Source organism: Branchiostoma belcheri, unplaced genomic scaffold (genome assembly GCF_001625305.1).
Source record: "Branchiostoma belcheri isolate BF01 breed outbred unplaced genomic scaffold, Haploidv18h27 scaffold73, whole genome shotgun sequence".
Lineage (NCBI taxonomy): Eukaryota > Metazoa > Chordata > Leptocardii > Amphioxiformes > Branchiostomatidae > Branchiostoma > Branchiostoma belcheri.
The window spans coordinates 644,136-656,295 of NW_017804387.1; the positions used below are offsets into that span (position 1 = coordinate 644,136).

General features: G+C 41.0%; 1 protein-coding gene and 1 pseudogene across 1 annotated transcript in view; one reads left to right on the forward strand and one right to left on the reverse strand.

The window, feature by feature from the left end:
• LOC109485169 (protein OSCP1-like) overlaps positions 1 to 12,160 on the reverse strand; it is a 34,807-nt gene that overhangs the window by 10,122 nt on the left and 12,525 nt on the right. The window contains exons 2-4 of the mRNA XM_019788620.1: positions 9,584 to 9,738; positions 7,564 to 7,731; positions 556 to 636 (exon numbers count right to left, since the gene is read on the reverse strand). Of these exons, the coding sequence (XP_019644179.1) occupies positions 556 to 636; positions 7,564 to 7,731; positions 9,584 to 9,738 (404 nt within the window). The remainder of the gene's footprint in view (positions 1 to 555; positions 637 to 7,563; positions 7,732 to 9,583; positions 9,739 to 12,160) is intronic.
• On the forward strand, positions 2,265 to 5,972 carry LOC109485184 (annotated as a pseudogene).

The following is a 12,160-nucleotide window of genomic DNA, read 5'->3' on the forward strand; positions in this document are numbered from 1 at the left end:
CAGAGCTTCTGACTGGAGTACTGCTTCTTGCCGTTACATGTAGCCTGTGAATTTAGGTGGCAACTTTGCATCAAGACCACTTAGCTTGGGATTGTGTTCTTACTGCAAAAGCGCCACCTATATTTGCGAGAAGCAGTACTCCTGTCAGAAGCTCTGAGGAACATGTCTGACAGACATAAAAAAAAGTGGTGAGAAACACTACCAGTTGTGTAAGAAGAAAATCCCATCATCCTAATTATAAGCAGATAATAAATAAGCACGTTGGCACAACGTACTACGCCTGCGCGAAACCCTGATTTTTCACGATTTTCTTCGGATGTTTTGGTCAATGTTGCATCAGAATTTCACCTGTGGCAGACAATATCTTGCCCGACATAACATTTGGAAACTACAGGCGGGATGTTAACTTTATTTGCGTACATACGACCTTATATGAGATGTTCTGCCGAAGTGCTATGCACAATACATGATGGGTTTCGTGCAGGTGCAGTGCGTTCTGCCAATGTGCTAAGCAGATACATATTTATTTAATACACTTAGCTTACTAGTACTGACCCTGATATGCATGTCCTGAAAGAATCCCAGTAGAGTCTGTCGAATCAGGTGGAACTCTCCCTGTGACAGCTCACCGTAGTTCTGCAAAAAAACATGTCAAACGTGTAAACTTCTCTTTCAAATCAAGGCAAGAAGTCAACATCTCTTTCATCGGTAAGAAAATTAATTATTTTCAGGTGCAGGTGTTGTCAACCGAGGCTGCCGTTTTCAAACAAACCGTCAAGAAGACTTTGAATAACAAAGGGATACTATTGCCAAGTTCAAATCACCATAGTGTGATGCCAGGCTGGGTTCAGTTCTAGTTAGAGACCATGTCAGTCCCAAATAACTTTGTTTACTTACTTTTAAGTTAGTTAATACTTACTTTGGTCTACTGGTGTTAGGCGTAATGTATAGGTACTAACCTAAGGTAACATGCATAATCTGCTGACTAATACAATCATGCTAGAATACTTTTAAAAAATTTTCCTGTTTCTGAGTTATAATGATGAGGCAAGATCTCTTAAAGGCCATGGGACAACTTTGCTTTCTCAGGCCATGTTTATTTGACTACATGTACATGAATGACATCCTCTGGGAACACCAAAACTGATGCGAGCGTGCAAATACGAAAAAAAGTTTGAAAAAAAAGTTTGAAATGGTCATGGAGGTTAAACAAAATGACTAAACACACAGAGTATCATGGTACAATATTGTATGGCAACTAATAATAGTCTGTAATTTTGAAATTCCATGACATTTAGTATCTATTTTTTTAGGCAATTTATGGCATATATTTTCTGGTTTTGCAGCTGCTTTGTACAATATACAGTACTTTAGAAACTTTTTGGGGGAAATGGGTGAAAATTCATGCGCACGCAAATCAAATACATCAAACCAACAGGGCCTTACTTCAAAATCAATATTATGTGCAACCACGGTCTCACCAAGCAAATGGTTTGAAAATGAACTCTGTACCTTGAACAGCTGATTCAAGTTACTACATGCAGATCATTTTGTCTAGATTTGACATGTGTACCTAAACTAAAAGTAAGCAAACATAACTAATTTCCTGATTGGGATTTGCAATTTATGGAAGAAGGATAGAATTTCAAAGTAGAAACTACATGACTGTGTGATTTCTTATCATAAATGTAGGCATTATGTCATATATGTTATCTTGTAGTCATCTGATCATCAATTAATATAATAATAATAATATACTGTTCTTGGTGGCAAATGAATACAGTTCTATAAACTGGTATCAAACTGTCATTGGCACACCAAATCAGTGTGTGACATCGATAGTCTTAAAAGTTCCGTTCCATCGTGCCTTGTCTGCTGCCTGTTCCCGCAGCCATTTCAGCATGTAGGGCATCAATTAAGTGCTGACAATCAATTAAGTGCTGACAATCACATGACTAATTGATTAATCTGGAATGTTAAACATTATTGAGTATTTGATTCAAAGTGGGCTGTACCAACATTGGGAGGGTTTCTGTAAAAACTCTTTAAAAAGATCCTTAAAATCATATGCATGCTACTATACAATCTGTGGACTAAAAGTTGGCAACAATTTGATGACAATGTAGCTTTAAGTTAGTAGCTGTATTAGACAGCCTATGCTTTAGTTTCTATCAATGGAAAAAGTTTACTTTTCAGGATCCCCCTATTGGTCTAATCTCAGATAAACATACTCCAACCTGGACTTTAACTTGGGGTGGAGACGCCACATCAGAGTCAGGTGAAAAAAAAATCATGGCAGCGGTAACAGCAAGTTTGGGGCAGGAAATTCAGGAGGAACTGTCCTGCAGCATTTGCCTGGAGCTGTTCACCAGGCCCAAGATGCTGCCCTGTCAGCACACCTTCTGTCAGGACTGCCTTCAAGACCAGGTGGGGGTTCAAAAGGCCTTCCAGTGTCCGACGTGCCAGCTACTGGTCAAAGTACCGTCCCAGGGAGTCGCAGGTCTGCCGGACAACAATCTAGTCACCATTCTGTGTGGAAGACTCCGGAAACAGAGCGTAGTCGTAGCACCAGAAGAGACAAAAAGGGAACAACCGCAGTCTGGAAACAGGTGCAGCGTCCACCCAACAGAAGAACTCAAGCTGTACTGTAAGCAGTGCCAGGTGCCGGTTTGTAATGAGTGTTTGGATGAGACTCACAGCGACCACAGTACCATCACCATCAAAAAGGCCTCGCAAGAGAAGAGAGCTCCAATCCAGGCACTCATCAACGAGGGGAGGAACATTCTAGAAATGTACCGCAGCTTCCTCCGAGGGATTGACGACACGGAGAAGGTCCTACAGGAACAGAAACACCAGACGGAGAAGAACATCGCAACGGTCTACAATCAAATGGCCCTGGCACTGCTGAAGGGGAAAGACAACCTGTTGGACGAGGTGCAACAAAACCACGGCGAAACCGTCGCCATGTTACAAAACGAGAGAGACGTGGTCTCGCGGGACGTGGCCGAGCTGTCGGCCGCCTGCGACCGAGCGGAGCAGGCCTGGCGGGGAGGGCTGGAGTTTCTGGCACAGGAAACGACCTTGACGGACATTTTGGGGAAGTACAGAGCAAAGGGGACTCCGGCTCCCGTACAGGGCAAACTTGCAGTGCCGGTGTTCCAGCCTACGGATGCAGCAGTGCCAGTTCTGGGACATGTGATCATCCAGCCGCCCGAAACTACACCGAGTTCAACCCCCGCAACAGCACCGACATCCAACAACACAGCAGCCAGGGTCATCGCCCGTCGCCATAGCAGTCAAAACGGCGTTCAGGCAAAGAGGATATCCTTTGCTAGAAAGAGGTCGGATATCGAAAACATCTCCCTCCTGACCAGTCTGGCAACATTGGACGATGATGTCGCATCAGAGGGCATAGGTCATCACCGCCAAAGACAGTCTGTGAAGAAAGTGTCCTTTGCATCTTCAGATGATGATGATGATGATGAACTAGGTCATCACCAAGGTTACGACCTTCTGACTCAGCAGCAGAACGAAAGCCTGACGTTCGGAGGGAAGGGGGAGGAGGAACAGAACCTTGACCTTCCGAGCGGGGTGGTCGTATCGGAAGACGGCGAGATCTTCGTGGGAGACTACCGGGACCGGAAAGTCAAAGTCTTCACGCTGGAGGGGACGTTTGTGCGCCAGTTTCTGACCGTTGTGCAGGACGGGAAGAAGATGGAGCCCCACGATGTGGCGTTGGATGAAGCGGGGAACCTGTGGGTGGCGGGGAGCGCGGCCGCGGCTGAGCTGGTCGTACAGTACACCAAGCGGGGGCGACTACTGAGCACGATTAGCCTACAGAAGACAGGCCAGGTGTTTATATTGTTTGTACCTAAACAAGTCAGTTTGTCGTAATTTATGTACTAGATGAAGGAATGTGCCGGAAAACTGAAAAACCTTCAGGTTTATCTGTGGTTCCCCGTAACTGCAATTAATTACCTTCGCCAAGAAGGTTATGTTTTCAGGGGCGTTCGTGTATGTGTGTGTGTGTGTGTGTGTCTGTCTGTCTGTCAACACGATAACTTGAGAAGGTCTTGATGGATTGTCTTGATACTTGGTAGGTGGGTAGGTCTTGATGAGACCTCAAAATGATTGGATTTTGGGCCCCCTGGCAGCTTGTCATGGTACTGCAGCAGAACTTCCGGTTTTGATATCTCATGATCCAGACATGCTAGGGTGACGAAATTTAGATGGTAGATAGCTCTTGTGCTGGGGATAAAGTGACATGAGTTTGAGCCCCCTAGTTGCTTGCTCTAGAACTGCAGGGGGGTTTAAAGGACAAATGTTTAAAGGGGAATAACTCAAGAACCGATTGATGGATCATCATGATTTTTGGTATGTAGGTAGCTTGAGTGATGCTTGACATAATGATATTACAATTATGCAAATATGGATGTAATTTGCATAATTAATGAGGAAATTCTATTTATCTGCTGCATTCCATAATAGGAAGTTCAAGCTTGTGACATATGTTATTAAGAATGAGAGAAACACAGGCAGATATCGATTATGCAAATGAAGACTTAATTTGCATAATTAATGAGAAAATATTATAATTGCATAGTGGTAACTGCCTGGAATTTTATACTTGAGGTGTTTGAAAGTTAAGTTAAGGTGAACATAATTAAACATAACTTATTCAAATAAGGACCTCATTTGCATAATTTATGAGAAAATATCATCATGGCATTCTTTGTTAAGATAAGACTGTCTTTTGGTGGAGAATATGATCAACAGATATAATTCATGCAATTGAGGATCCTATTTGCATAATTAGGGGGATTAATATATAATTTCTTAATCATAAAAGCTAACATCATTTGGCGAAGGTATGAGATCGTGGAACTCTAGTTTTTATTACTTTTGGTCAGTTACATGTACATGTGGAGCTGGTACATGTACATATCTGAAGCACAATATGCATTGTAGATAAAGATGAAACAAAAGTAAAAGAAGCAAATCATTAAAGATATACATGTACATGGATATAGAGTTAACTGACTAACTAATTAATGAAGTGATATAATCAAATGACATACATGTACCAAATTTAAAAGGATATTAAAACGAAATCAAATTGACAAATCAATTGGTAAGTTATTCCATGCAGGTATAAGGCCAACGTATAAAAATAAATCTTTGCGCAAATTGACAAACATGAGAAAACAAATCAAATCAAGAAGTACTAGCAGTAGAATGACTTCTCTATCAGGCTATCTTTCTTCTAGACATTGTTTGAAAGTTGTAAGGGACAGCCAATTCTGTTGTGAATGACTACAACTACCCTGTCCTTGGTGCTGATTGGTCCTTTCTATCTTTGTTTCAGTTGTATGTTGTTACATCTATCCTGTCCTTGGTGCTGATTGGTCCTTTCTATCTTTGTTTCAGTTGTATGTTGTTACATCTATCCTGTCCTTGGTGCTGATTGGTCATTTCTATCTTTTTTTTAGTTCTACTTTGTTACAACCACCCTGTTCTTGGTGCTAATTAAGGGGCCTCTAAACATTATCGTGAATTGTTTTAGGTGAGGGGTATCGCTGTGGACAGCAGGAGGAACCACATCCTGGTGACACAAGCCACACGGGAAGTGGACAAATCCAATGGTGTCGTCCAGGTGTTCAGTCCCGACGGGACGCTTCTAAGAAGTGTGGGGGCGAAGCGAGCCGCCTCGTGGCAACAGGGACTAAAAGTTCCGCAGTTCATCGCGGTGGACGTGGAGGGGAACATTCTCGTGTCTGACTGTCACAGCCACCTTGTCTTCGCGTACAGCGCAGAGGGACAGTTCCTGTTCAAATTCGGAGGGGAGGGGGGCAGCAAAGGACAGCTGAGAAGTCCACAGGGCATCTGTACGGACAGCTCAGGGAACATCGTCGTAGCTGACAGGAAGAACAGCCGCGTGGAAGTGTTCGACCAGACGGGCAAGTTTCTCAGGCACGTCATGACGGACATGAGGTGGCCTTGGGCTGTTGCCATGGCAACACAGGGACAGATCGTTGTGACCAACGCAGACAAAAGTACCGTCACCATTTTCAAATCAACTGAACTGAATTGACACTAACTGATTAAAGTCATGATGCTGAATTTGCTATTTGACAAAAAAATTCAGTGTTTTAAGAGATGGAAAGAGATGTCTTAAGAGATGGAAAGTCTACCAGCAAGATTTGCTGCTCAAAATGCAGGAATAGCATTTCAGATGGTCAAGATTTCAAAATTTGCCGGGGAAAGCATGCCCCATGCACCCTTGTAGCTACATGTAGCTATAGGATTGTTATGTTTGCCGCTCAACATACAAAATTTAATACTGGACTGTCAAACAAAATTAAGATGATGGAAAAAAAAGTTTCAGACTGGCTAGTGGCTAGTGTTATAGATGGTTGTTATAGATGGTTGTATTAATTAATAACAGTTGTATTAATTATAATAATAGGCCTATCTGAGCCTCCATGGCAACTCTAGCATAATCATATATCATCAGCTGTGGACAAAAATCAAATAGTCAGACTTCCAGGAACTTATTAGCATTAAATCATGGGCAAAATTCTCATTGGGGTTAATATGGATTATGGCATTCTGTGAACTTAATATGATCCTTATTATGTTCAGCCAGTCGATATAATATAATTGTGGACCAATGATGGACAGAAATTAGATTACCATACAGGAATGAGTAGGGTGTAAAATAGCAATAGAAGGTTTTGAAAAACTGTATGATTAGCTAACTTAAAAAAAGGTTTAGAACAGAACGAAACATAATGATTGTACAAACTGTTGATTCGGAAGTGAATAAAATTGGTATGAAATGATGACAAAAATGTGCCACAGAAATGGCGGTAAACGTCAATATCTGACGGATTTCCTGATCCAGAATATTTTCTGTAAGGCCACACCGATTTAATTTTATGGATGACATCCTCTGAAGACCCCCAAACTAGTGCGCGCGGGCGAAAAAAATAAAAATCCGGCCAAAAATAAAAATGCTACAAAACCACAGGAATACAAACCTGGTATTGTGAATTTGGCGCATTACATAGCGACGTATACGACAGGCCGACACATGCTGGACTTTTGCGGAATATATGAATCGACACTGCTGTACGTATGTACTGAGTTCTTGAGTCTTGGAGCTTCGGTAGCCTGGCTGCCGTCAACCAGAGTTATCACCACCATGCACTACCCAGGCCTAAAGCCAGGCCAGAGCCTCGGAATACGTAATCTTTTTTTTTTTTTTTGAGATCGGGCGAAAATCAATGCGCGCGCGGATGTCATCCATAAAATTAAATCGGTGTGGCCTAATGCTGCCCAGAAATATCATTGGATGTCTTTAAATCCATTATGATTATGAAGCAAGTTTAAACTGTTATTTCCAACACAACAAAATGGACTCACCCAAATTTTCGACTTACTTCATAATGACTTCTACCAACACAGATGAACTTTCAAAGATATGTCTTTAAATCCACATGACTGCTAAAAAGTTTCATTTCTTCAGACATAAAAAAAAAAGATGTCTTGGTTGATACTCACAGTGATGAGTAGTCTGAAGACGTTGTCCACCTGTGCCTTGATGGCTGGTGCCTCCTCCACGAAGGTTCTCAGGGCGTCCATGTGGTTCAAGGTCACCAGCATGATGTCTGAAGGTCGCAGACACAGCGACACTTGGTACTTGAAGGCCATGGTCATCAAGTCATACAACTGAAAAATCCAAGATTCCCGATTAGTATATTTTCAAACAATTAACTCATTTTTTTCAATGCCTGGGAATTGAGGTTACATAGGCCAAATCAATTTAATTTGCTGTCTTTCAGATTTTTTAAGAAAAAATTCTGAAGTGACGGAGCAAAAAAAAAAAGGGCCTTGGTATTCTTGCAATTGGATAGCCCCAAATGATAGGAGCAGTGAAGTCAACATACCATCTGAGGATAAATGAATTTTAAGCTTTTAATAAAACATTCTTCAATCGTTGGGTGCACTACCAAAAATGCCAATCTTGTTTTTCTTCAGAGAAGAAATATTTTTTTGAGACCATGAGACAAGAATTTCAAGAAACTGCATTATTTTAGCATATTTTTTTGTGGTAAGATTTCTTTTCTTAATAAGTATTTTGAACTAAATACCCTTAGAATATTATTCTTGCAGAAGAATTTCTATGTTTGGAGTTGATTCAGTTTACACAAATTTTTTTGGAAATCAGAAAAAATGAAACGGGAGAATCCGAGCAACGACTGACAATGATTTAGAAAATAAATGTGGTCCGTAAATGTGAGTCCGATTCGTCCGTTAATGTGAGTTCAGTCCAATTATGTCTGGATCCGTAACAACATGCAGGGCCTTGCATAATTGGATCTGTCTGAAAATGGAAAGCCACGTTTTGATATTCCCCCAGGTCCTGTTAGTCGCACTGCTAATTTCACAGAGGATTTAAGCTACATTACATATAATATCAGGATGTCAAGCCAATTTTCTGGTTATTTCTTTACAAAATAAGTTAAATCACTCATACTCCATTGCAAATATATATTATTAAGTGTCATTCAAGAAGTAGAGGTGCCAAAATATTACAGCTGTCAGCCATGTTTGTTTACATTCTGGTAGTTTCTGGTGGCACCACAAACTGAATGCACTTTGTACGGGCTGTTTTAGCGCCAACCATACATGTCAGAGATGTGAAATAATTGCACACAAATACGATGAAAGGTGGAAGTATAAAAGTTACCCAGCATGAAGATTTTTTTCAACTAAAATATTGTCATTTTTGGTGCAAAAATGTTAATATCCAAGCAGATCATAAGGTGGCAAGGCAGTATCCATTGGCCAGAGCAGCGTTGTCAGGTCAACTTTAATTTGCACAATTTCTCACTAACAATAGACCGGGTTCACAAAACGTTGACAACCTAAGCCCATCTTTTATACAAAGATTTGGGCACTTTTTTTTGTCGAACGACGATTGACCTTCCTGTCAACACACAGTGAGCAACTCCCGTCAACTCTGCGATATATATTGCCAAAGGGGTCTTTCCAGGGGTTTTTACGGATTCGATCGCTATAATGTTGGCCCTGTATTTCAGGTTTCAACGTATGGTAAATATGACACAACAAAGTGGATTCCAGCATAACAATTTATTCTCTGATGAATCATAAATAGGTAAGGCCACACTGACTTAAAATTTTATGGACGACATTTTATGGGTGAATGAAAAAAATTCCGGCCAAAAATAAAAATGCTACGAAACCACAGAGATACTTAGCTGGTATTGTGAATTTGCGGCAGTACTTAGCGACATATACAACAAGCCAGCACATGCTGGTTTTTTGTGGAATTTATGAATCGGCACTGTACGTATGTACTGAGTTCTTGAATTGTGGAGCTTAGGTAGCCTGGGTAGTCGCTAACTAACATGGACTACCCAGGCCTAGAGCTAGGCCAGAACGGTGGACGTGATCTTTTTTTTTTTTGAGAACAGGTGAAAATCAATGCGCGCGCGGATGTCATCCATAAAATTAAGTCAGCGTGGCATAAATAATACTAAGACTTGAAATGTCAGACCTTATCCATGCTGGCCGAGTTAAGCCTCATGATGGACGCGTGAGCGAGTCGGTCGAACACCGTCCGCATGGCCTTCTTACTGTACGCCTCCTGCGGCTTGAACAGTTCGTCCATGAAGCGCCGGTTGAACATGGTTCCCACAATGTCGTGAAGAACTGCGGGAAAGAGAAGTGAACGGTGTAATGAAAATAACGGAGGGACGTACAGAATTTAAAATCTGCACAGTGTACAAAATACTTTTTTGAACCAGGTTGCCCAGTGGGCAACCTATGGCAAAAATTAGGTTGCCCATCAGAATTTTAGGTTGCCCCACCTATAAGTTACGACTTTCCTCAAATTAAGGAATGTTACATATTACATAAGCCTTTGACAATATTTCTAACAGCCTTTAGTTAACTGATACTAGTAATAGCCATTAATACCTAAAATTAAAAAGCATCTGCCGGATATACAGTGGTGCAAGCCATGTGGGCATGGGGGGGGGGGAAGGGGCAGTTCTTAAAATTCAGGTAGCACAATGGGCTACCTAGGTTCAAAAATAGGTTGCCCCAAGTAAAATTTGGTTGCCCCAAGTCAAATTTGGTTGCCCGGTATTTTGCACGCTGCTATACATGTCATTTCTGTACAAAAAACAATCCCTACCTTCCGACCTACTTTTTTCAGGAGCTGGAAACACAACATTAATTTTCTTAGGCCTATAAGGACTGTTGGAGGTGACTGACATCACAAAGTAGCAGTGGCTTGATCTTGTTGTGCAAACTTTTTGAAGCTCCATCAAATCAAGGAATCGTGATCTGTCAATTCCAGACTTCAAAACACATCAAGCTAGGCAGGTCATTAGATCCTGTCTCATTACCAATGCTAGAGAGATACTACTCAGAGTAACTGTGTTTGCATATTTGGAGCTGTGCTTTGATATCGATTCAAGCAAGGCCTAGGAGGAATGAAAAGAGAACCTCCTTGATTCAAGTGAGTTTAGACAGCAAAATCCTTTCAGATTGATCATTTTTTTAAAGCTGTCAAAGGATTTAGGACAAGAAAATGACTCGAAAAGATTTTTCATGGAAGTTGCACCATTTATATCCATGTTTTAAAAACAATAATAAAAGTCCATTATGAAACAAGTTTGAACAGCACAAGAAAATTGGACTACAATTGTAATACTCAAATTTTTGACATACAACAGTTCAGTCTTTGTTAATAAGAGTAACATGATGTTACAGAAGTGGTAGATTGCTCATTCCTAATGACATTAACACTGGAGTTTTACAGTTGAAAATTTGAGTAAATCAAATGTTTGAGTAATTGGAAATTACAGTTAAACCTTGCTTTTTTATGTTATCCATGCCCATGTTTTCATTTCCATGTCACAAACTACATGTACAATTAATTATATTGTATGTGGTGTGTGACAGAAAAATGCTTAACCCAAGGACATTATTTATAATTACACAACTCAACCTTGATGGACAAAATTGACAAAGATCTTCCTAATACGTATACGTAAAAACATTTACACGTCATGTGTTATTAAAAACATTCAAAAGACCCCCAACAACCACTCTCCTCCCCATTTTTGGCCTCTCAAAATGTGGGACATTGTGTTTTTCAAGGCTTCAATTTATCCAAAATTCGCCCACAGACCCTCCAAGATTGAGAGCACTCTCCCCCCATCCCCCACAGTTAGATCATGAACAAGACCCCTTAGGAGTCATGATAGTTTAACCTGATGTCAACTACTAGTAAGGCCACAACAAGTAATATCTATGGATGGCATCAGCGCACACATTAATTTTTGCCTGATTTGGGGGAAAAAACAAGAAATCCTGTTGCCTTCTGACAGTGGTCAACATGCGGAAAATGGGCAAAGATCTCTGTTACCATGCCGGAAGGTGGATGGCAGATAAATATGACGAGAGATAACTAAGAAGAGAGGAGACAAGAAAAGGCTCTGATTTAATGTTTTGTTTCTTACTTTGATGCAGTTATATGTGGTGCTGGCTGTGTATCTGTGATGTTCCCACTGAATCAAAACCATTGTCATTGAGTCAAAATTTCAAAATGTAGGAACCTTGTTTGTTTGTATACAGTTCGGAGCTAGAGCATTCAGACCAGGCATAAAGGGACTGATGTTTCCGCACAAAACCAATCGTTTTTCTACTCCAATCGCCTGTTGACACGACATATGAAGTCTTTCACTATATAGCTTTCATTATATAGCTGATTGCTGAAGTAGTCTTCTTGATTGTGAAAGAATTTATGATATTTGCTACTGGAAATTCGACAACAAACACGCCCGGCGTTGCGTGTGCGTCGCAAGCCAAACTTTAGGAAGCCTTTAGACAGTAGGTCCTTGTTCTAACATGAATAATTCCTGCCGAATATCACTAGAAAAATTGTCCAGATGTTCTGCTTAATTTAAAATGATGAACTGGGGTAAAAAAAAAACAGTTTTCTGAGCTGAGAGTTGGCTAGGGCGGGAAGGTATCGAAGGAGCCGGCGGCTTGCCCATATCGGTAGCGCAGCGTGGATCCAGCAGCGTTTGCGACAAATCGAGGCCGCAACACGTGTGGCTAT